The 18,916-nt window shown below is 38.8% G+C and overlaps 1 protein-coding gene across 12 annotated transcripts in view; it reads right to left on the reverse strand.

Annotated features, from left to right (window-relative positions):
• The window catches only part of NUDT9 (nudix hydrolase 9), a 101,430-nt gene that overhangs the window by 62,872 nt on the left and 19,642 nt on the right, over window positions 1-18,916 (reverse strand). For 10 of the 12 annotated variants that reach the window (XR_002084540.2, XR_002084539.2, XR_008421731.1 and 7 more), the window contains exons 5-7: window positions 7,796-7,907; window positions 5,637-5,783; window positions 4,034-4,118 (exon numbers count right to left, since the gene is read on the reverse strand). Coding sequence is in view for 6 of the 12 variants with exons in the window: in XM_019464888.2 (XP_019320433.1) it covers window positions 4,034-4,118; window positions 5,637-5,783; window positions 7,796-7,907 (344 nt within the window). In the remaining 6 variants the exon portion in view is untranslated. Of the gene's footprint in view, window positions 1-1,658; window positions 2,555-4,033; window positions 4,119-5,636; window positions 5,784-7,795; window positions 7,908-18,916 lie in introns of those variants that run through there. The other 2 variants (XM_019464845.2, XM_019464879.2) reach the window with 1 other exon arrangement.

Here is an 18,916-nt window from a genome sequence, read left to right on the forward strand (position 1 = left end):
TGACCTTAGTAGGGAATACGATACAGAATAAGTTTCAGAACCTGGCAGACCTGGATTCAAATCCCAGCTCTGTCCCTTATTGAATAACCTTGGGAAAATCTTTAGAAGGATCATTTTCACCTGTGAAATGGAAATAATACCACCTAACTTCAGAGGATTGTTGTGAGGATTTTATGATATAATGTAGATACTCAGTAAATGGTATCTGTTATTACTATTTTACTAAATAGTAAAATATTTTTAGATAAAAAGTATTCAGAGAGTATTCTTCCTTACACCTAAAATATAAGAAAAGCAAATATGGCATCAATATCACCTAGTGATATAGGAGCAAATATTCCTCCAGAAAGGTCTTCAACTAAAATTTTAATATGGTTTTTCTTATTATAGATGATGCTGGATATTTATAACACTTATCAGAAGATTACTTCTATTTTATAATTTTGCATACTTTAGAAATGTTCCAGAGAAAACTCTAAAATGCCATGAAGAATTCATTATCAATAGACCATGTGCTTTAATCATTCTTTAAATAAAATATTACCTACTATCTTTTCTAATGTCAATTTAAATGTTTCAACACTATTAGATGTAAGTAAATGTTGACCTTCAGGGAATTGCTCAAACTTTCTCAAGAGCTTTTGTAAGCAGCTTTAAAAATTCTATTCAGTGCCAGGAAAAAGCAGTCTCTTCCTGCCAAACAGTAAAAGTAGAATTCAACTCTGATTCTGGGAGAAGGCCATCCTACCCCTCAGCTAGTGAGCGGGTCATCCTGGTCAAGCACAAGTCCCTTATTACATACCAGGGACCAGGATTTTATGGATTTTAGAAAATTAATACCATACTTAAACCTTGTAATTCTTCCAGAGGGGTCTGAAACAGCATCTGGAAATCAAACATTCTAATGTTTCTCAGCAAACCTTAAGTCGCACTAATGAGGAAAAAGCTTCCTGTCAGTTTAGTTCAGGTTTACCACCAAAGTAAAAGTAGCTTTGACACTAAATTAGCAGGGGTTGAGGGGACTTCTGATTTACATTAGCCCAAGTTCTGTTCTCAAGCTACAGAATAAGCCTAATACCTTTTTCAAATATGTGAAGAAAAGGAAACCACCATGTCTCTATCCCTTACACCTCCTTTTCTTCAGATGCCCCATCTGTAACCCAACTAGAATGAAGACGGAATTATGATGGTCCCTACTCAAGGTTGACAGGAGTAAATATCATGGGATTTTCTCAATAAATATCTTAGCCAGGATGTAATACACATGTCCACTAAGACAAGTATTATTTTCATTCTTCTTCCCTAAGTATCTAGAACGTCAACAACTCTTTCCTTTCTCTGGGAATTATTATGTTAACGGTGGGCCTCTCAAAAACCTATTCCAATCCTTATTCCCTTCCTAACAAATAATATGTTTAACTCTCAAAGGCTTCCCTCTCTCATTTCAATCCTTTCTGAACATCTATTTTTATTTTTATTTTACTTCTTAGAGAAAGCATGGGTGGAGGAGAGAGGCAGAGGAAGAGAGAGAGAGAATGAATATCCCAAGCAGGCTCCATGGTGAGTGTGGAGCCCAACATGGGGCTCGATCTCACAACCCTGGGATCATGACCTGAGCCAAAATTAAAAGTTGGACACAACCAACTGAGCCACCCAGGTGCCCCTGAACATGTATTTTTACTTTATTTATGATACATACAGTTACAATAGAGTGAAATAAATACATCAATTTAAATTACTAATTTCCAGGACATATTTTTAAATTCAGAATTTTTAAAAAATGAGAACACGAGCTGTTTATTGATATTGATCTTTATTAACAAGATCAATTTCCTCAATAAACTGGTAATTCTGAAGTCAAAACAAGGTTTTCATTTTTTAAATCAGCTTCAACAACATCACATAAAGCAAATAATTTAAAGACAGGTTAGACACTGGCAGTGTTCTCCTAAAGGAGGCTGATATTTATGCCAGGAACATCCTTCAGACCCTAGATCAACAGGAAAAAAAGAAAAGAAAGAACTAACATGGAAGGCAGAAGTAATGGCTGACCCTAAATTTATCTTTATTCAGGTTATGGTTCTTCAAAGAGCATCAGCTGTTTCGATTTGGTTTAAACCATGCTTAAATAGAATACATAAAAAATATGTTGTTTATATTTCTTCTGACTGGAAAGCAGAAAAATTATGTGTTGCATTTCATCATATTTACTAATTTTATTCTGATTAAAACCTTCTAAATGCAAACAGTTTTGAAAGTGAATGAAATAATTTCCAAGTGACCGTGCCTGCCCCCCTTATCTATCCTATGAGCTCTGTGGTACCGCCTTCTTTTCACCACGTGATCTTCTGCACTTGGCTGACACAGAGATGAGGCTACAACCCGCGACACTCAGCATCAGAGTTCTCACTCCAGTGTGCATCTCGTTTCTCTGCCACAAGTTTGATGAATTGAGAGTGACTGGCATAAAGCTGGAGTTGATCACTGATGTCCACCCATTTCACTTTTCCAGCATCATCTCCAGCTTCTAGGGTAAGGTTATCCATTATCTCACCTATTGCCAAAGCACAACATCACCAAGAGAAAGTAATTCATTTATTTATGTCCTTTTCAACATAACTCTGTAGCTTCAAGTATTCTTACTAAAAACAATTTAAATCATTATTGTATTAGGTGCCCCAGGGAATTAATAACTAGAAGGTTCCAAATTTTCCAAATGCCCAAATTTTAACCACATTGCTAAATTTTAAGTAGAGGCACCAGTAAGGAAGCTTTTCTCTTTAAAAAGTAAGAATATTGGCTTTAGCTTTAAAAAAAAAAAAAACAGTTCGTATTAAATGAGTATGAAACTTACATCAAAACAAGTTCTAGAGGGATTGGAGATTTAAATGTAAAAAAAAAGAAAAACAATTATTGGCAATTCATTTTACACTCTTAAGTGGACCTTTCTAAAATAAGCATGGGGTGGGGGGCGCCTGGGTGGCTCAGTCGGTTAAGCATCCGACCTCAGCTCAGGTCACGATCTCACGGTCCGTGAGTTCGAGCCCCGCGTCAGGCTCTGGGCTGATGGCTCAGAGCCTGGAGCCTGCTTCCGATTCTGTGTCTCCCTCTCTCTCTGCCCCTCCCCCGTTCATGCTCTGTCTCAAAAATAAATAAATGTTAAAAAAAAATTAAAACTCTAAAATAAGCATGGGGGTGCCTGAGTAGCTCAGTCAGGTAAGTGTCTGACTCTTGGTTTCAGCTCAGGTCATGATCTCATGGTTCACTGATAGCACAGACAACATGGGATCCAGCTCTGCATCAGGCTCTGGGCATATAACTTGGAGCCTGCTTGGGAGTCTCTTTCTCCCTCTCCCTCTGCCCCTTCCCCCCGTGCCCCCCCCCCAAATAAATAACCATGACACCAAACCAGAAATCGTAAATGAAAATATTTATATTTACAAATAAATATATTTATTAAAATCTTTATAATTATCAAAAAAAATTAAAAATAAAGCTCTTAATCACTGTTGGGAATGTAAATAGACTATTTCTGTAGGACAATTTGGCAATGCTTATCAAGAGCTTTTAAAAAAGCAAATGCTACGGCACCTGGAAGGCTCAGTCGAGGAGCCAACTCTTGATTTCAGTTCAGGTCATGATCCCAGAGTCGAAGGACTGAGCCCGTCATTGGGCTCCATGCTGAGCATGAAGCCTGCTTGAGATCCCCTCTCTCTTTCTGTCTCTTCCCCTCTCCCCCTGCTTGCACGCTCTTTCTAAAAGAAGAAAGGCACCTGGGTGGCTCAGTCAGTTAAGCAGCCGACTCTCGGTGTTGGCTCTGGTCATGATCTCATGGTTTGCTGACAGCACAGAGCCTGCTTGGGATTCTCTCTCCACCTCTCTCTCTGTCCCTCTCCTGCTTGCTCACGCTCTCTCTCAGAATAAATAAACTTTAAAAAAAAAAAAAAGAAAAGGAAATTGCTCTTTGATGAGAATTCATTCCGCAAATACCAGAGTGCCTCTTATCAAGTCAGTTTAATAAACACAAGGTTACCTGTTTCATCATGGTAGTTCACAGCTTCTGTCTCCATCCATGCATTATCAGTGTTTCGAGGATCATCGACATATCCTTTATATATCTATTTTTAAAAGGAAGCAGACAAAAAAGGTGTACAGTCAAACACGAATGGGCGGAGCAGATGCCTGCTACATCGGAAATGTAAATATCCTATTACAAAGCAGTGTGCATATAATTAACTGTACATTACAAAGTTAAGATGGTAAATTATATGTCATGTATTTTTTACTACAGTAAGAAAAAAGTGCCAACCTAAAATTGTCAGGAGGCAATAATTAAGCATTTATTTATTATCAGAGAACTGCAATTCTGGGTACAGAGATGTGGGTAGCAACCCAGCGTCCCACTAGGGAGCAAAGTCAGAGGTTTTTAAGATGGAAAGAAAATGCTTGTATAAGTTGTTTTCAAAGAATTTTGATTGGCGTTGCTGCAGAAAACTAATCTTGAGTGAACATAATTGGTTGCTAAGGCTATCGCTAAGCAAGTCCCTTTTGTAGCAAGTTGCAGGTGTTTGTGTAGTCTTTGGAGTATTTGCGGTTTAGCCCAGTTTAAAAGATCAGGGCTCCACCTGGTGAGGAAGTACGTAAGTCCCACCTCCCTAAAGGCCTCTCAGCTCCATTTTAAAACCCCTTGATAATAAGTGACTCCTTATTTCACCTTTCACAAGTGAAATGTAAGTATCATAGAAACTTTCATGTAACACTCCACATGCTTGTTTTAAATTTCCTAGGATAAGTATTCTCAAGGTCAGCTTTAAAATTCACAAAACCCTCAACTCTTCAGACTCTAATTTCATAATCTGAGAATAGTCTTATTTGGGCCACATGACTTTTTTAAAGGCTCTATAAGTATTTTTCTGTGATTATATATAAGTATATTTTATATATATATATAATTTCTGTGATTATAGTTTCAGACATACAAAGATTTTTTTAGTTTAAAAAAGAAGATCTATAAGTAAATTTAGTAAAGACTAATACTTAAGCTATTAATATAGGGAAAGATTTGGATCTAGCCATCTAACACAAACGTGACCCCAAAAGACTGAACGTAAATAAATAAGAAATCCTAATTCTAGAAAGAAAACAAAGCAATTCAAACAAAAGCCAGCAAAAAAGAAACTCTTTTTCCTTATTACCAGTACACATATACTTTATAAGGTGATTTTTTTAAATCACAAAGGGTACGTAGACAAAACATAAGACTTAAATGGTTATCAACCAGAAAAACTCTGAATAACGTAGTTTAAAATGTAAACGTACTCTCAAAAGAGCTAAATTTATGTAAATTTTTTAAAAAGGTTTCCGGATGGATGGGTGTGTTCAGTGTCACGTTGGCTCACATCTAGTCTAAAGAAAAACTAAGAGGAAAAAAGTGTATTCTAATAAATGTAACTGACCTAAAGTTGGGCTATAAAAGTTTAAGCAGAAATCTATTCACAGTGAAGATCTATAATTTGTTTCTATGAATATGTATTTCAAATATACAGGTTTTACCTATCAGATTTCCAGGTGAACTTTTAAGGAATTTTCACTAATCCGTGAGGCTAAAATCCTTCACGGGAACCACCATTTCTTACCACTAGATGTTCCTGGCTGAAGAGTTTGTGCAACTGTTCCTCTAATTCTCTCTTTTCTGCACTGGATTTCTGTAAGGAGTTGAGAGCTTCCTCACCAAATTCTCTTTTCAGTGTAGTACTAATCTTCTCTCCTGGGTCCACCATCCCCTAATAGCCACATTATTTAAAAAAAAAAAAAAAAAAAAAAAAGTAATAAGCTTTAATTCATTCAACAAATATTTACTGGGTGATGCAGTAGACACATTGTTCTACCTGGCCATAATCATGATTCCCATTCTCCTATGATATCTTCTTCTCTAAACCATTTGATTCTAGTAGAAGTAGCCAATCAGGGTATCTCATGTATTTGATTGCAGTAATTTGTCCAAGGTTAGCCAATAGTAAACTGAGCCAATAAGACTCCTTTCCTGGTATCTTCTAAACTCAAGCTAAGGAAGGAAGGCCTGGAGGCAAGATGGAATATAGCAAGCTGAAATTTCCCCATTGTTCATCCCATTCCAGCCACACTGACCTCCTGAATCAGTGTCTACGACATGCCAAACAAATCCCACCTAAGGCCTTTGCACCTGCTATTATTTGTGTCCAACATGCTTTTCCCTAGATACCCACATGCATCGCTCATTCACCTTCTTCAAATCTTTGCTTAAATGTTACCTTCTCAGAGAGACCTTTTATAACCACTCTAATCTCAAATTGCAAACTCTCAAACATTTCCTAGTCTCCTTCTTTGCTTTAGTTTTTTCCTTAATATTTATACCTTTAAACATACAATAACATATTTTATATTATCTGTTTCCCCCACTGGAACGTGAGCTCCAAGAAAACAGGGATGTTTATGTTGCTCTGTTATATTCTCAATGTCTAATATATCAGCTGACAAAAAACAGATCTCAAAATATACTGATTAGATGAATGGTTTTCAATATGACATCAGGGACAACCACTTCCTTACTGATCAGAATTTCAGATGACAAAAATATAAAATCCTACGATGAAATCATTACCGTGTTTTACACTAAGCATGGGTGAAGTTTGACAATTTGGCTCATAATAATTAACCTAAGCTTTTGTTACAGTCACCTGGGATTTTTATTTCCAATCCATTTTTATCCTACAAAGAAAAAAACAACCATTCTTGCAGATAGCAGTATAAGAATCATCCTCTTTTCAAATTATCTCCATTTCACAATATGGCATAAAATATAAAACCCTCTGTTGCACATATACACATTTCAAAAAGCCACTTCAAATTTACCACTGAAATGAACTCAACAAAAGTACAACTGTTCCTGATGATATTATAGAAATTTTAAAAACTACAAGGAGGGGTGCCTGGGTGGCTCAGTTGGTTAAGCATCTGACTTTCGGCTCAGATCATGTTCTCACAGTTTGTGAGTTCTACCTCCACTTCAGATCCTCTGTCCCCACCCTCTCTCTGCCCCTCCCCAGCTTGCGCGCGCTCTCTCTCTCTCTCTCTCTCTCTCTCTCAAAAGTAAATACACATTAAAAAAAATTTTTTTTAACTACAAGGAAAAGTAACAAGAATTATCTTTTTTATGTCTAAAGTTAATGAGAATTCAATAAACCAATGCTAACAGTCTTACCTTGGACTTGGAAGTAGGGGTTGAGTTCTGAGATGGGACCCAACATGTATGAATATCTACTTTATGCCAGGTGTTTTATATGCTATTGCTACTAATCCTATGAAGTAGATATAATTATGTAAATTTTAAAGAGAAAGTTCTGGGGTACCTGGCTGTCTCAGTCAGTAGAGCAACTCTTAATCTCAGTGGTGTGATTTAGAGCCCCAAACTGGGTGGAGAGACTACTTAAAAAATAAATAAAAATTTTAAAAATTTAAGGTAAGTGTCTGAATTCTGTATTCTCAGCTCAAAGTGGGAAGGCCAACATACAAGCCTGGGTCTAACTCCAAAGTCCATGTTCTTTTCCAATGGCTTTATAATTAGACTCAAATTCTAACAGCCTTGATGTATTATCCTACACTTGCTATTGACAGACTTCATTGCAGTGATAAATGACAAAAGAATTACTAAGTGAAGTGTGAAGGAATGGAAAATAAATGGAGGATGAAGATCTACATACAATAACCTTGCAGTAAATGAAGCTAAAAAGAACTTTAATTTAATTTTAATTCTTACCCCTGGGATTGCCCATTCTCCACAGTCTTTCCTTTTTATTGCCACAAACTGTAAGATGTTTTTCCCAGAAACAGGGTGGGTAATTTTATTTCCACTTCTATCCCTTTTCCACCTGTAAATAGTAATATAAAATCGTAACGGATTTTGAAGAATAAGGATCTATCTCAAACTTGAGACAAAGTTATAACAATGTATTTTTCTTTATAACAAGAGTATATATAAATTCACCTCTCAGCTAGTTTTACCAAAAAAATTATTTTGTATTAGAAATATCCTGGGGTGCCTAGGTGGCTCAGTTGGTTAAGCGTCCGATTTCGGCTCAAGTCATGATCTCACAGTTCGTGAGTTTGAGCCCCGCGTTGGGCTCTGTGCTGACAGCTCAGAGCCTGAAGCCTGCTTTGGATCTGTGTCTCCCTCTCTCTGCCCCTCCCTCGCTCATGCTGTGTGTGTGTGTGTGTGTGTGTCTCTCTCTCTCTCTCTCTCTCTCTCTCTCTGAAAAATAAACATTAAAAAAAAAAGAAATATTCTGTATTGAGCACTGTTACAAACCAAGTCAGATGTCTACTTTCCAAAAAAGATATTCTCTGTAATAAAAATTCAGAATATAAGTAGTTTTTATTAAAGTATTGTCAAAAATAGTTTAAAAGCAGAACAGAATTTAGAGGATAGGTCATAAAACTTAAAAACATAGTCGAAGGATCCTTTTTAAGAATCACTTTAATATAAGAGATCTGGTAATATTTCCTTTTAATGGGTCACTCTGTTATCAAAACAGAGATTACACAATGCAGATTAAACAATACAAGTTCAGCTGGTCTCAACAGTAGTGCTTCTCAATCTTTATGCCCTTTCTTAAAAAACAACAAAAACAAAAAAAAACACAAAAACCTCACTCTATCCTTTAGTTTTAAAAAAAGTATCAAAGTGGGGCACATGGGTGGGCTTAGTTGTTTGAGCATCTGACTCTTGATTTCAGCTCAAGTCGTGATCCCAGGGCATGGGATCAAGCCCTGCATCAGGCGTCACACTCAGTGTGGAGCCTGCTTAGGATTCATTCATTCATTTTCTCTGCCCCCCCCATTCCCTCTCCCCCACTCAAGCTCTCTTAAAAAAAAAAAAAAAAAGTATCATGGTTATGTTAATTTTAGAATGAACTTTTTCTTTTTTTTTTTAAGATTTTTTTTAGGTTTTATTTTTAAGTAATCTGTACACCCAACATGGGGCTCAAATTTACAACCCTGAGATCAAGAGTCACATGCTCTACCAACTGAGCCAGGCAGGCACCCCAAGAATGCACTTTTTCTAACCACAGCCTCTTGCCCAGAGATGCTGATACATCTCCCTTTCCCTTCTCTACCCCCACCACACCCAATTTTAAGAATTGTTCTAAAACTATCTTAGGCAAAGAAAACGATTTTGAACCTCTAGTACTAAACCAAAAAAGAAAGCCTATGATCTAATCATTACTTTGAATTAGAATCAATGAAATTAAATGAGTTTAAATAGGAGTTCTCCCCCCTCCTGCAAATAAATAAATAAATAAATAAATAAATAAATAAGAGTTTCCAAATTTCTTTATATAGTGGTTGACTACCATATCTAACCCATAATTCCTGCCCTGAAAGAGCTCATAGTCTAGGGATGGAGCTAGACATGTAAGTGAATAAATTATAAGAGAGTGACAATTTGATGAGGACAGTAAATAGAAATGAAAGAATAATTAGTACAAGAAGACAGCATCTGTTTTTAAGGATGCCAGACATAGGTATGACATGAGCAAGAAACAAAGGTATAAAATAATATGTTCAAGAAACTGAATCTATAGGTGGGGTCTGGCACCATGGGCACCACAGAGGGAAAGAAGGATGATGAGGCCAGACGAGTAGGCAAAGAATTCATCAAATTCATCTGCTTAGAGAGCCAAAGAATATTTTTAAGCAGGGTAAAACCATAAGCAATTTGTATTTAGAAAGCTCACTCACTTTGACGAAAGTGTGGAGGCTGGTTGGGAAGAAAGCAAGACTGGACGCTAGAAGACTGTTACCATTGATGAGGAAGCATAAGGCAAGCTGAGAGCAAAGTACAAGCTAGCATACCCACCCACCCCCAAGTGGGATATGTGTGGTATTCCTCAGGCACTCCTAGATGCCCAAGAACAAAGGAAAGGAAAGAAAACAAATGGTTAGCGATCACAGTCATGCAGGATAGGAGTCTCTATCAGTTTACAAATACCTTAGTAAATTACAAGAAAAAGGCAATCTTATCAATAGCCTAATCTTCTGAAACCTAGATTCAGTTTCCTGGAGCCCCTAATATCACCCTCCCCTCCACAGTGATGTGGGGAACAAAGGCAAGAAGGAAATGGCAGGTAAAATTAAATTTCCTTATAACCTGCAACCTGCAGCCCACTGACAAATACTTGAAGCAAATGCAGAGTATAACATTTCTCCAGGAACCCCCTGCAGTCATAACGTTGATGCCTTACTAGAGGGAAAACAAGCTTAGCTTGACAACAGCAAGGCCTCAGGTATCTTAGGAGTCCTCTTTAGCACACTGAAGTCCCTCTGGAGGCCTCCCTTTTGTCTTTACCTCCCCCAACTCCACAGTATGTAACCAGTCACTCCTCACAACCCCAGTGCAGCTCTTTCTGCCCACAGGTCCTGTCCCTGTGCTTTAATAAAATCACCTTTTTGCACCAAAGATGTCTTCAAGAATTCTTTCTTGGCCATGAGTTCTGAACCCCACCATCACCCCAAAACCTCATCACCATGATCCAGGTACAAGATTGAGAACAGGACTGAAGGTAGACGTGGTACTTTTACTTCTTAAGGCCCATTTCTATAGCACTTATTATGTACCTGATACTGTTAAGTCTTTCATGTATTTATCCATTTAAGCCTCAAAACAACCCTATAAAGTAGTTGCATTATTATCTTTATTTTACAAATGTGGAAAATGAAGCACAGAGTAGATTAAACTTGTCCAAGACTGCAGAGCTAAGTGGTATAAACCAAAATTTGAACCCAGACAATCTGCTTCCAGAATCTGCACTCTTAATCACCATACTGTCTACTTAAATCAAAACAGAATGTTTACACTAATTGGGTAAGAGGAGGGCATGAGAAGGTGAAAGATGCTCTGTACACTCACACACACTTACCAGCACCTACTATATATACATCACATTAGAGAAGCTGGGAAAACCAAGACAGACATGCCGCCAGTTTTGGCTGCAGCACAGGGAGAAGCAGGACTGGGGCAGAGGCGCTGCTGGGCTAGAGAGGGCCAGACTGATGATGAACAGTCACATAACCTGTTTACCTTCTCAGATTTTACCCCAAAGGCACTCATTTAAGAACTACCGAGCAGAGTAGTTTCTTCTTTTGTTCCTTATTGTAAATACCAACTGATGAGGGAAACAAAGGCAGAAGGAAATGGCAGATAAAGTTAAATTTCCTTACAACCTGCAGCCCACTGACAAATACTTCAGGCAGGCAGGGTATAACATTTCTCCAGGAACTCCCTGCTGTCTTAATGTGAATTCTTTGCTAGAGGGGAAAACGACCTAGCTGACAACAGCTAGGCCTCCTGGATCCTGTGAGTCTTCTTCAGCATATGAAAATCCCTTTGGAAACTCCTCCCACCACTTTACTCCCCAAACTTCCAAGTACATAACCAGTCTCTCCTCAGAGGTCCCAAGGCAGCAATTTCTGCCCCCGGGTCCTAACCCCATGTTTTAATAAAATCACCTTTTTGCACTGAAGAAGTCTCAAGAATTCTTTCTTGACCATTAGCTCCAATCCCCATCACTCCAAAACCTTATCATCAAATAAATTATTACCAAATTTAAAACAAAATCCTTGATATAATGGAAATAATGTATATTTTAATTAATGAACCTCATTAACATTTGTTAAATGCCAAAGACTATTTCTAAATACTATTGATATTCCCTCCCCACTTCTGATGGCCCACACCTTCCTGTTTCACCAAAACTGGAAAGAAAATGAGAATACCACTAACTATGGATCTGACTTTACTCACAGTAATGTATCAACACTTCCCACCTCATTTTCACTTTAAAGGATCTAAAGGAACATCAGATAGTTGTACCCACCCAATCTCTAGGAGAGGTCCCTGAGAACAGAAACATTTAACACTTTCCCTGGAGCATTTGTTAAATTACACTATACAGAGCTGTTCTGAATCATGAAGTACTTGAAAGAAAAGGGAATGGAATCTTTAAAGCGCCTAGATGATTCCTATGATTACTCATTAGTGAAAAACTGGTATAAAAGAGAAAAAGTATAATATCTGGAGCCAAATACCACGGACTCAAATTTCAGTTCGACATAAACATTTAGGCAAGTCACTTAACCCCAGTGAGTCTTCATTTTCAGATCTATAAAACAGAGATGTTAATATCTACTTTGAGGAGTTGTGTGAGAAACAAATGGAAAAACTGATGACAGCACCTAGCAGAGGAGAGCAATACTTTTTAACAATGTGCTTTAGCCTTGTTGATGCTTCCTTTTTAACATCTTACATTCTTCTCTTCCTTCCATTTCCACTGCCACTCACTCATTTAGACCAACTCATAGGTCAGTATATGCATTACTGAGGTAATAAAGAGCATCAACCTAACAGTACAGGTGAAAGCTAGACTCTGCCATCTGTGGGCTTTTCCATAGCCTTGGACCCTCTCAAAGTCTTCAGCTATTGCTGAAGCTGTTGTATAATGGCTGCATTAAGCTCAAAAAGTCTATTTCAAAACAATGCAACCCAATCACCACATACACTCCCATGTATTTGGCCCACCAGAGATAAAGATAAGCTAATGAAAGGCTAACTTCCAAGTGTCTAGCTTCCCTTTTCTGCTTCTTGTCCCCTTACTGGCATTTCTACTTCAAATGCTTTCACACCTTCCTGATTTTAGCCAGCCTTACCAAAGTTGGAAACAAAACTGATACTGTCATTAATATTTTTTACTTACATTCATTAAAAGTATATTAACTCTTCCCATTTCATTTAAACCATAAAGTTTCTAAAGTAATTTTATTTATTTAAGTTTATTTATTTCTTTTGAAATAGAGAGCATGCATGTACAGGGGGAAGGGGCAGAGAGAGAGAGAGAGAGAGAGAGAGAGACAAAGAGAATCCCAAGCAGGATCTCTCACAAACCATGAGATCATGACCTGAGCCGAAATCGAGCTGGACACTTAACCAACTGAACCACCGAGGTGCCCCTCTAAAGGAATTTTAAATGGATACGTGGGTTGGTAGGTAGATACATAAGCATCTATACATAAGATAGGTAGATGGCTGGGCGGGAGGAAGCAAGAAAGGAAGGAAGCAGAAAAATGGAGTGAGCTGTGGGGTAAAGACCTCTTTTGTCAGGGAAATTGAAAGGCTGAGGAGAATAAGATGGGACAAATATTGGTGCCTCTTCCAGTAACTTGAAAAGAGGGGAATTAAGCTGTTTTCTTAGAGTTAACCTATGAAATCATTACTGGATCTCGGATCAGAGAAAAAGTTTCCTGAAAGAAAGGAAGACCCTCAAAATATGAAAATTAAAAAATAAAAATATTGAGGGTATTTGCATTATTTAAAGCAAAGTGACAATTATTTGTGAAGACGGAGTTGGTCAGTGAAGAAATCCTAACAATACAAAAATTAAAAGGATGACAGAGATGACAGAATATTCCAGACATGCTGAAAAGATGATTCCTATGGAGAGGGTCAAGTCCATCTAAACCTAAGATTCATCTGCCTTCCTTATTCTGATTCATGCTTACCAAGGGGCCTTCTGAATATGATGTGGCTTACCAGATAGATTTACCTCAGGAAAAGAATGCCTGTCCCCTATTCCGAAATCTTCAAGGGCTCCCCTTAACACTCCTAAACTTTGTTATTGTAATATTCTCCACAATAAAACTGCATAAAAATTACATGTTTGATTACCCACTATTCTACAAAATTTTCTGCTTCGACCAGCTGATCCTTTCATTGTCCCTCAATACTCAAATGGAGGATTTTGAGGGGGAAGATGGCGGCATAGGAGGACACTAGGCTCACCTTGCCCTGCCGATCCCTTAGATTCCACCCACATCGGCCTAAATAACCCAGAAAACTGCCAGAAGACTAGCAGAATGGACTCTCTGGAGCCAAGCGTAGACAAGAGGCCCACGGAAGAGGGTAGGAAGGGTGAAGAGGCGGAGCGCACAACCTGGACTGGCGGGAGGGAGCCAGGGCAACGGAGGGGCAGCCTGCGTGGCAAGGCGGAATCCCCGAGTCTGGCTTGCAAAAGCAGAGGGGCCACACAGAGTATGTTCTGACAGCCAGCGGGACTTAACATCTGGAATGTCATAAGTCAACAGCTCTGCTCGGACAGCAGGAGAGCTAGAGGACTACGGGAAAGATAGTTGTTGAGCCCCGCAGGACAGAGCTCAGCTTGCCAAGGAACAAAGGCACTGGAAAGCACCATCTCCCTTTCTCATCCCCCAGCCAAAATCCCAAAGGGAACCAGTTCCCGTAACGGAACTTGCTGGCACTGCACAAACACCCAAGGCTGTGCTTCTGTGGATCCATCCCTCTGACGGGTCTGCCTCCCTCCCGGTGCCACAGGGCCCCTCCCAAAGCGGACCACCAAAGGCAAAGCGAGCTGAGTCTGCCCCTCCCGCTCCTGTGCACCTTGTGGATCCACCCCAGCTAATACACCAGATCCCATCGAAGCACCACAAGCCTGGCAGTGTGTAAGTAGCCCAGACAAGGGCCACACCACTCCACAGTGAGTCCTGCCCCTGGGAGAGGGAAAGATAAGGTACACACCACTCTGACTGTGGCCCCAGCGGTGGCCTGGGGGCAGACATCAGGTCTGACTGCGGCCAAGCCCACCAACACAAGTTACTCCAGACAGCACAGGGGAAGTGCGCTGCAGTTCCACGCCACCACAGGGACTATCCAAAATGACGAAACGGAAGAATTCTCCTCAAAACAAACTCCAATAAGTAGCAACAACTAACGAACTGATCAAAAATGATTTAACCAATATAATGGACCATGAATTTAGAATAACAGTCATAAAAATAATCGCTGGGCTTGAAAAAAGTATAGAGGACAGCAGAGAATATTGCCACAGAGATCAAGGGACTAAGGAACAGTCAGGAGGAGCTAAAAAATGCTATAAATGAGCTGCAAAATAAAATGGAGGCGACCACAGCGTGGACTGAAGAGGCAGAGGAGAGAACAGATGAATTAGAAGATAAAATTATGGAAAAACAGGAAGCTGAGAAAAAGAGATAAAAAAATCCAGGAGTACGAGGGTAGAATTAGAGAACTAAGTGATGCTATGAAACGCAATAATATACGATATTGGGGATTCCAGAGGAGGAAGAGAGAAAGTTGCTGAAGGTGTACTTGAAGAAATCATAGCCGAGAACTTCCCTGATCTGGGGAAGGAAAAAGGCATTGAAATCCAAGAGGCACAGAGAACTCTTCAGACGTAACTTGAATTGACCTTCTGCACGACATATCATAGTCAAACTGGCAAAATACAAGGATAAAGAGAAAATTCTGAAAGCAGCTAGGGATAAACATGCTTTAACATATAAAGGGAAACCAATAAGACTAGTGACGGATCTATCTACTGAAACTTGGCAGGCCAAAAAGGAATGGCAGGAAATCTTCAATGTGATGAACAGAAAAAATATGCAGCCGAGAATCCTTTATCCAGCAAGTCTGTCATTCAGAATAGAAGGAGAGATAAAGGTTTTCCCAAACAAAAACTGAAGGAATTCATCACCACTAAACCAGCCCTACAAGAGATCCTAAAGGGATCTTGTGAGACAAAGTACCAGAGACATCACTACAAGCATGAAACCTACAGACATCACAACGACAATAAACCCATATCTTTCTATAATAACACTGAATGTCAATGGACTAAATGCTCCAACCTAAAGACATAGGGTATCAGAATGGATAAAAAAAAAAAACAAGACCCATCTATTTGCTGTCTACAAGAGACTCATTTTAGACCTGAGGACACCTTCAGATTGAAAGTGAGGGGATGGAGAACGATCTATCATGCTACTGAAGTCAAATGAAAGCTGGAGTAGCCATACTTATATCAGACAAACTAGACTTTAAATTAAAGGCTGTAACAAGAAATGAAGAAGGCCATTATATAATAATTACAGGGTCTATCCATCAGGAAGAGCTAACAATTATAAATGTCTATGTGCCGAATACAGGAGCCCCCAAATATATAAAACAATTACTGACGAACATAAGCAACCTTATTGATAAGAATGTGGTAATTGCAGGGGACTTTAATACTCCAATTACAACAATGGATAGATCATCTAGACACAGAATCAATAAAGACACAAGGGCCCTGAATGATACATTGGATCACATGGACTTGACAGATATACTTAGAACTCTGCATCCCAAAGCAACAGAATATACTTTCTTCTCGAGTGCACATGGAACATTCTCCAAGATAGATCACATACTGGGTCACAAAACAGCCCTTCATAAGTACACAAGAATTGAGATCATACCATGCATACTTTCGGACCACAATGCGATGAAGCTTGAAATCAACCACAGGAAAAAGTCTGGAAAACCTCCAAAAGCATGGAGGTTAAAGAACACCCTACTAACGAATGAGTGGGTCAACCAGGCAATTAGAGAAGAAATTTAAAAATATATGGAAACGGGGCGCCTGGGTGGCTCAGTCGGTTAAGCATCCGACTTCGGCTCAGGTCATGATCTCACGGTCCGTGAGTTCGAGCCCCACATCGGGCTCTCTGCTGACAGCTCAGAGCCTGGAGCCTGTTTCAGATTCTGTGTCCCCCTCTCTCTCTGGCCCTCCCCTGTTCATGCTCTGTCTCTATCTCAAAAATAAATAAGTATTTAAAAAAAAAAAAAATATATATATATATATATATGGAAACAAATGAAAATGAAAATACAACAATCTAAACGCTTTGGGATGCAGCGAAGGCAGTCCTGAGAGGAAAATACATTGCAATCCTATCTCAAGATATAAGAAAAAACCCAAATACAAAATCTAACAGCACACCTAAAGGAAATAGAAGCAGAACAGCAAAGACACCCCAAACCCAGCAGAAGAAGAGAAATAATAAAGATCAGAGCAGAAATAAACAATATAGAATCTAAAAATCTGTAGAGCAGATCAATGAAACCAAGAGTTGTTTTTTTGAAAAAAATAAACAAAATTGATGAACCTCTTGCCAGGCTTCTCAAAAAGGGAGATGACCCAAATAGATAAAATCATGAATGAAAATGGAATTATGACAACCAATCCCTCAGAAATACAAGCAATTATCAGGGCTTATTATGAAAAATTATATGCCAAGAAACTGGACAACCTGGAAGAAATGGACAAATTCCTAAGCACCCACACACTTCCAAAATTCCAATAGGATTAAATAGAAAGCTTGAACAGACCTATAACCACTGAAGAAATTTAATCAGTTATCAAAAATCTCCCAACAAGTAAGAGTCCTGGACCAGATGGCTTCCCAGAGGAATTCTACCAGACATTTAAAGCAGAGATAATACCTATCCTTCTCAAGCTATTCCAAAAAATAGAAAGGGAAGGAAAACTTCCAGACTCATCCTACGAAGCCAGCATTCATTTGATTCCTAAACCAGACAGAGACCCAGCAAAAAAAGAGATCTACAGGCCAATATCCCTGAAGATTATGGATGCAAACATTCTCAGTAAGATACTAGCAAATCAAATTCAACAGCACATAAAAAGAATTATTCACCATGATCAAATGGGATTCATTCCTGGGCTGCAGGGCTGGTTCAACATTCACAAATCAATGTGATACATCACATTAATAAAAGAAAAGATAAGAACCATATGATCCTGTCAATCGATGCAGAAAAAGCATTTGACAGAATTCAGCATCCTTTCTTAATAAAAACCCTCGAGAAAGTCGGGATAGAAGGAACATACTTAACCATCATAAAAGCCATTTATGAAAAGACCACAGCTAATATCCTCCTCAATGGGGAAAAACTGAGAGCTTCCCCCCTGAGATCAGGAACACGACAGGGATGTCCACTCTCACCGCTGTTGTTTAACATAGTGTTGGAAGTTCTAGCATCAGCAATCAGACAACAAAAGGAAATCAAAGGCATCAAAATTGGCAAAGATGAAGTCAAGCTTTCACTTTTGCAGATGACATGACATTATACATGGAAAATCCAATAGACTCCACCTAAAGTCTGCTAGAACTGATACATGAATTCAGCAACTTCGCAGGATACAAAATCAATGTACAGAAATCAGTTGCATTCTTATACACTAATAATGAAGCAACAGAAAGACAAATAAAGAAACTGATCTTCACAATTGCACCAAGAAGCATAAAATACCTAGGAATAAACCTAACCAAAGATGCAAAAGATCTGTATGCTGAAAACTATAGAAAGCTCATGAAGGATATTGAAGAAGATATAAAGAGATGGAAAAACATTCTGTGCTCACGGATTGGAAGAATAAATATTGTTAAAATGTCAATACTACCCAAAGCTATCTGCACATTCGATGCAATCCCAATCAAAACTGCACCAGCATTCTTCTCGAAGCTAGAACAAGCAATCCTAAAATTTGTATGGAACCACAAAAGGCCCTGAATAGCCAAAGTAATTTTGAAGAACAAGACCAAAGCAGGAGGCATCACAATCCCAGACCTTAGTCTCTACTACAAAGTTGTAATCATCAAGATAGCATGGTATTGGCACAAAAACAGACACATAGACCAACGGAATACAATAGAAACCCCTTAACTAGACCCACAAAAGTATGGCCAACTAATCTTTGACAAAGCAGGAAAGAATATCCAATGGAAAAAAGTCTCTTTAACAAATGGTTCTGGGAGAACTGGACAGCAACATGCAGAAGGATGAAACTAGACCACTTTCTTACACCATTCACAAAAACAAACTCAAAATGGATAAAGGACCTGAATGTGAGACAGGAAACCATCAAAACCCTAGAGGAGAAAGCAGGAAAAAAACCTCTCTAACCTCAGCCGCAGCAATTTCTTACTTGATACATCCTCAAAGGCAAGGGAC

Source organism: Panthera pardus, unplaced genomic scaffold (genome assembly GCF_024362965.1).
Source record: "Panthera pardus isolate Hobbes unplaced genomic scaffold, ASM2436296v1 HiC_scaffold_13, whole genome shotgun sequence".
Taxonomy (NCBI): domain Eukaryota; kingdom Metazoa; phylum Chordata; class Mammalia; order Carnivora; family Felidae; genus Panthera; species Panthera pardus.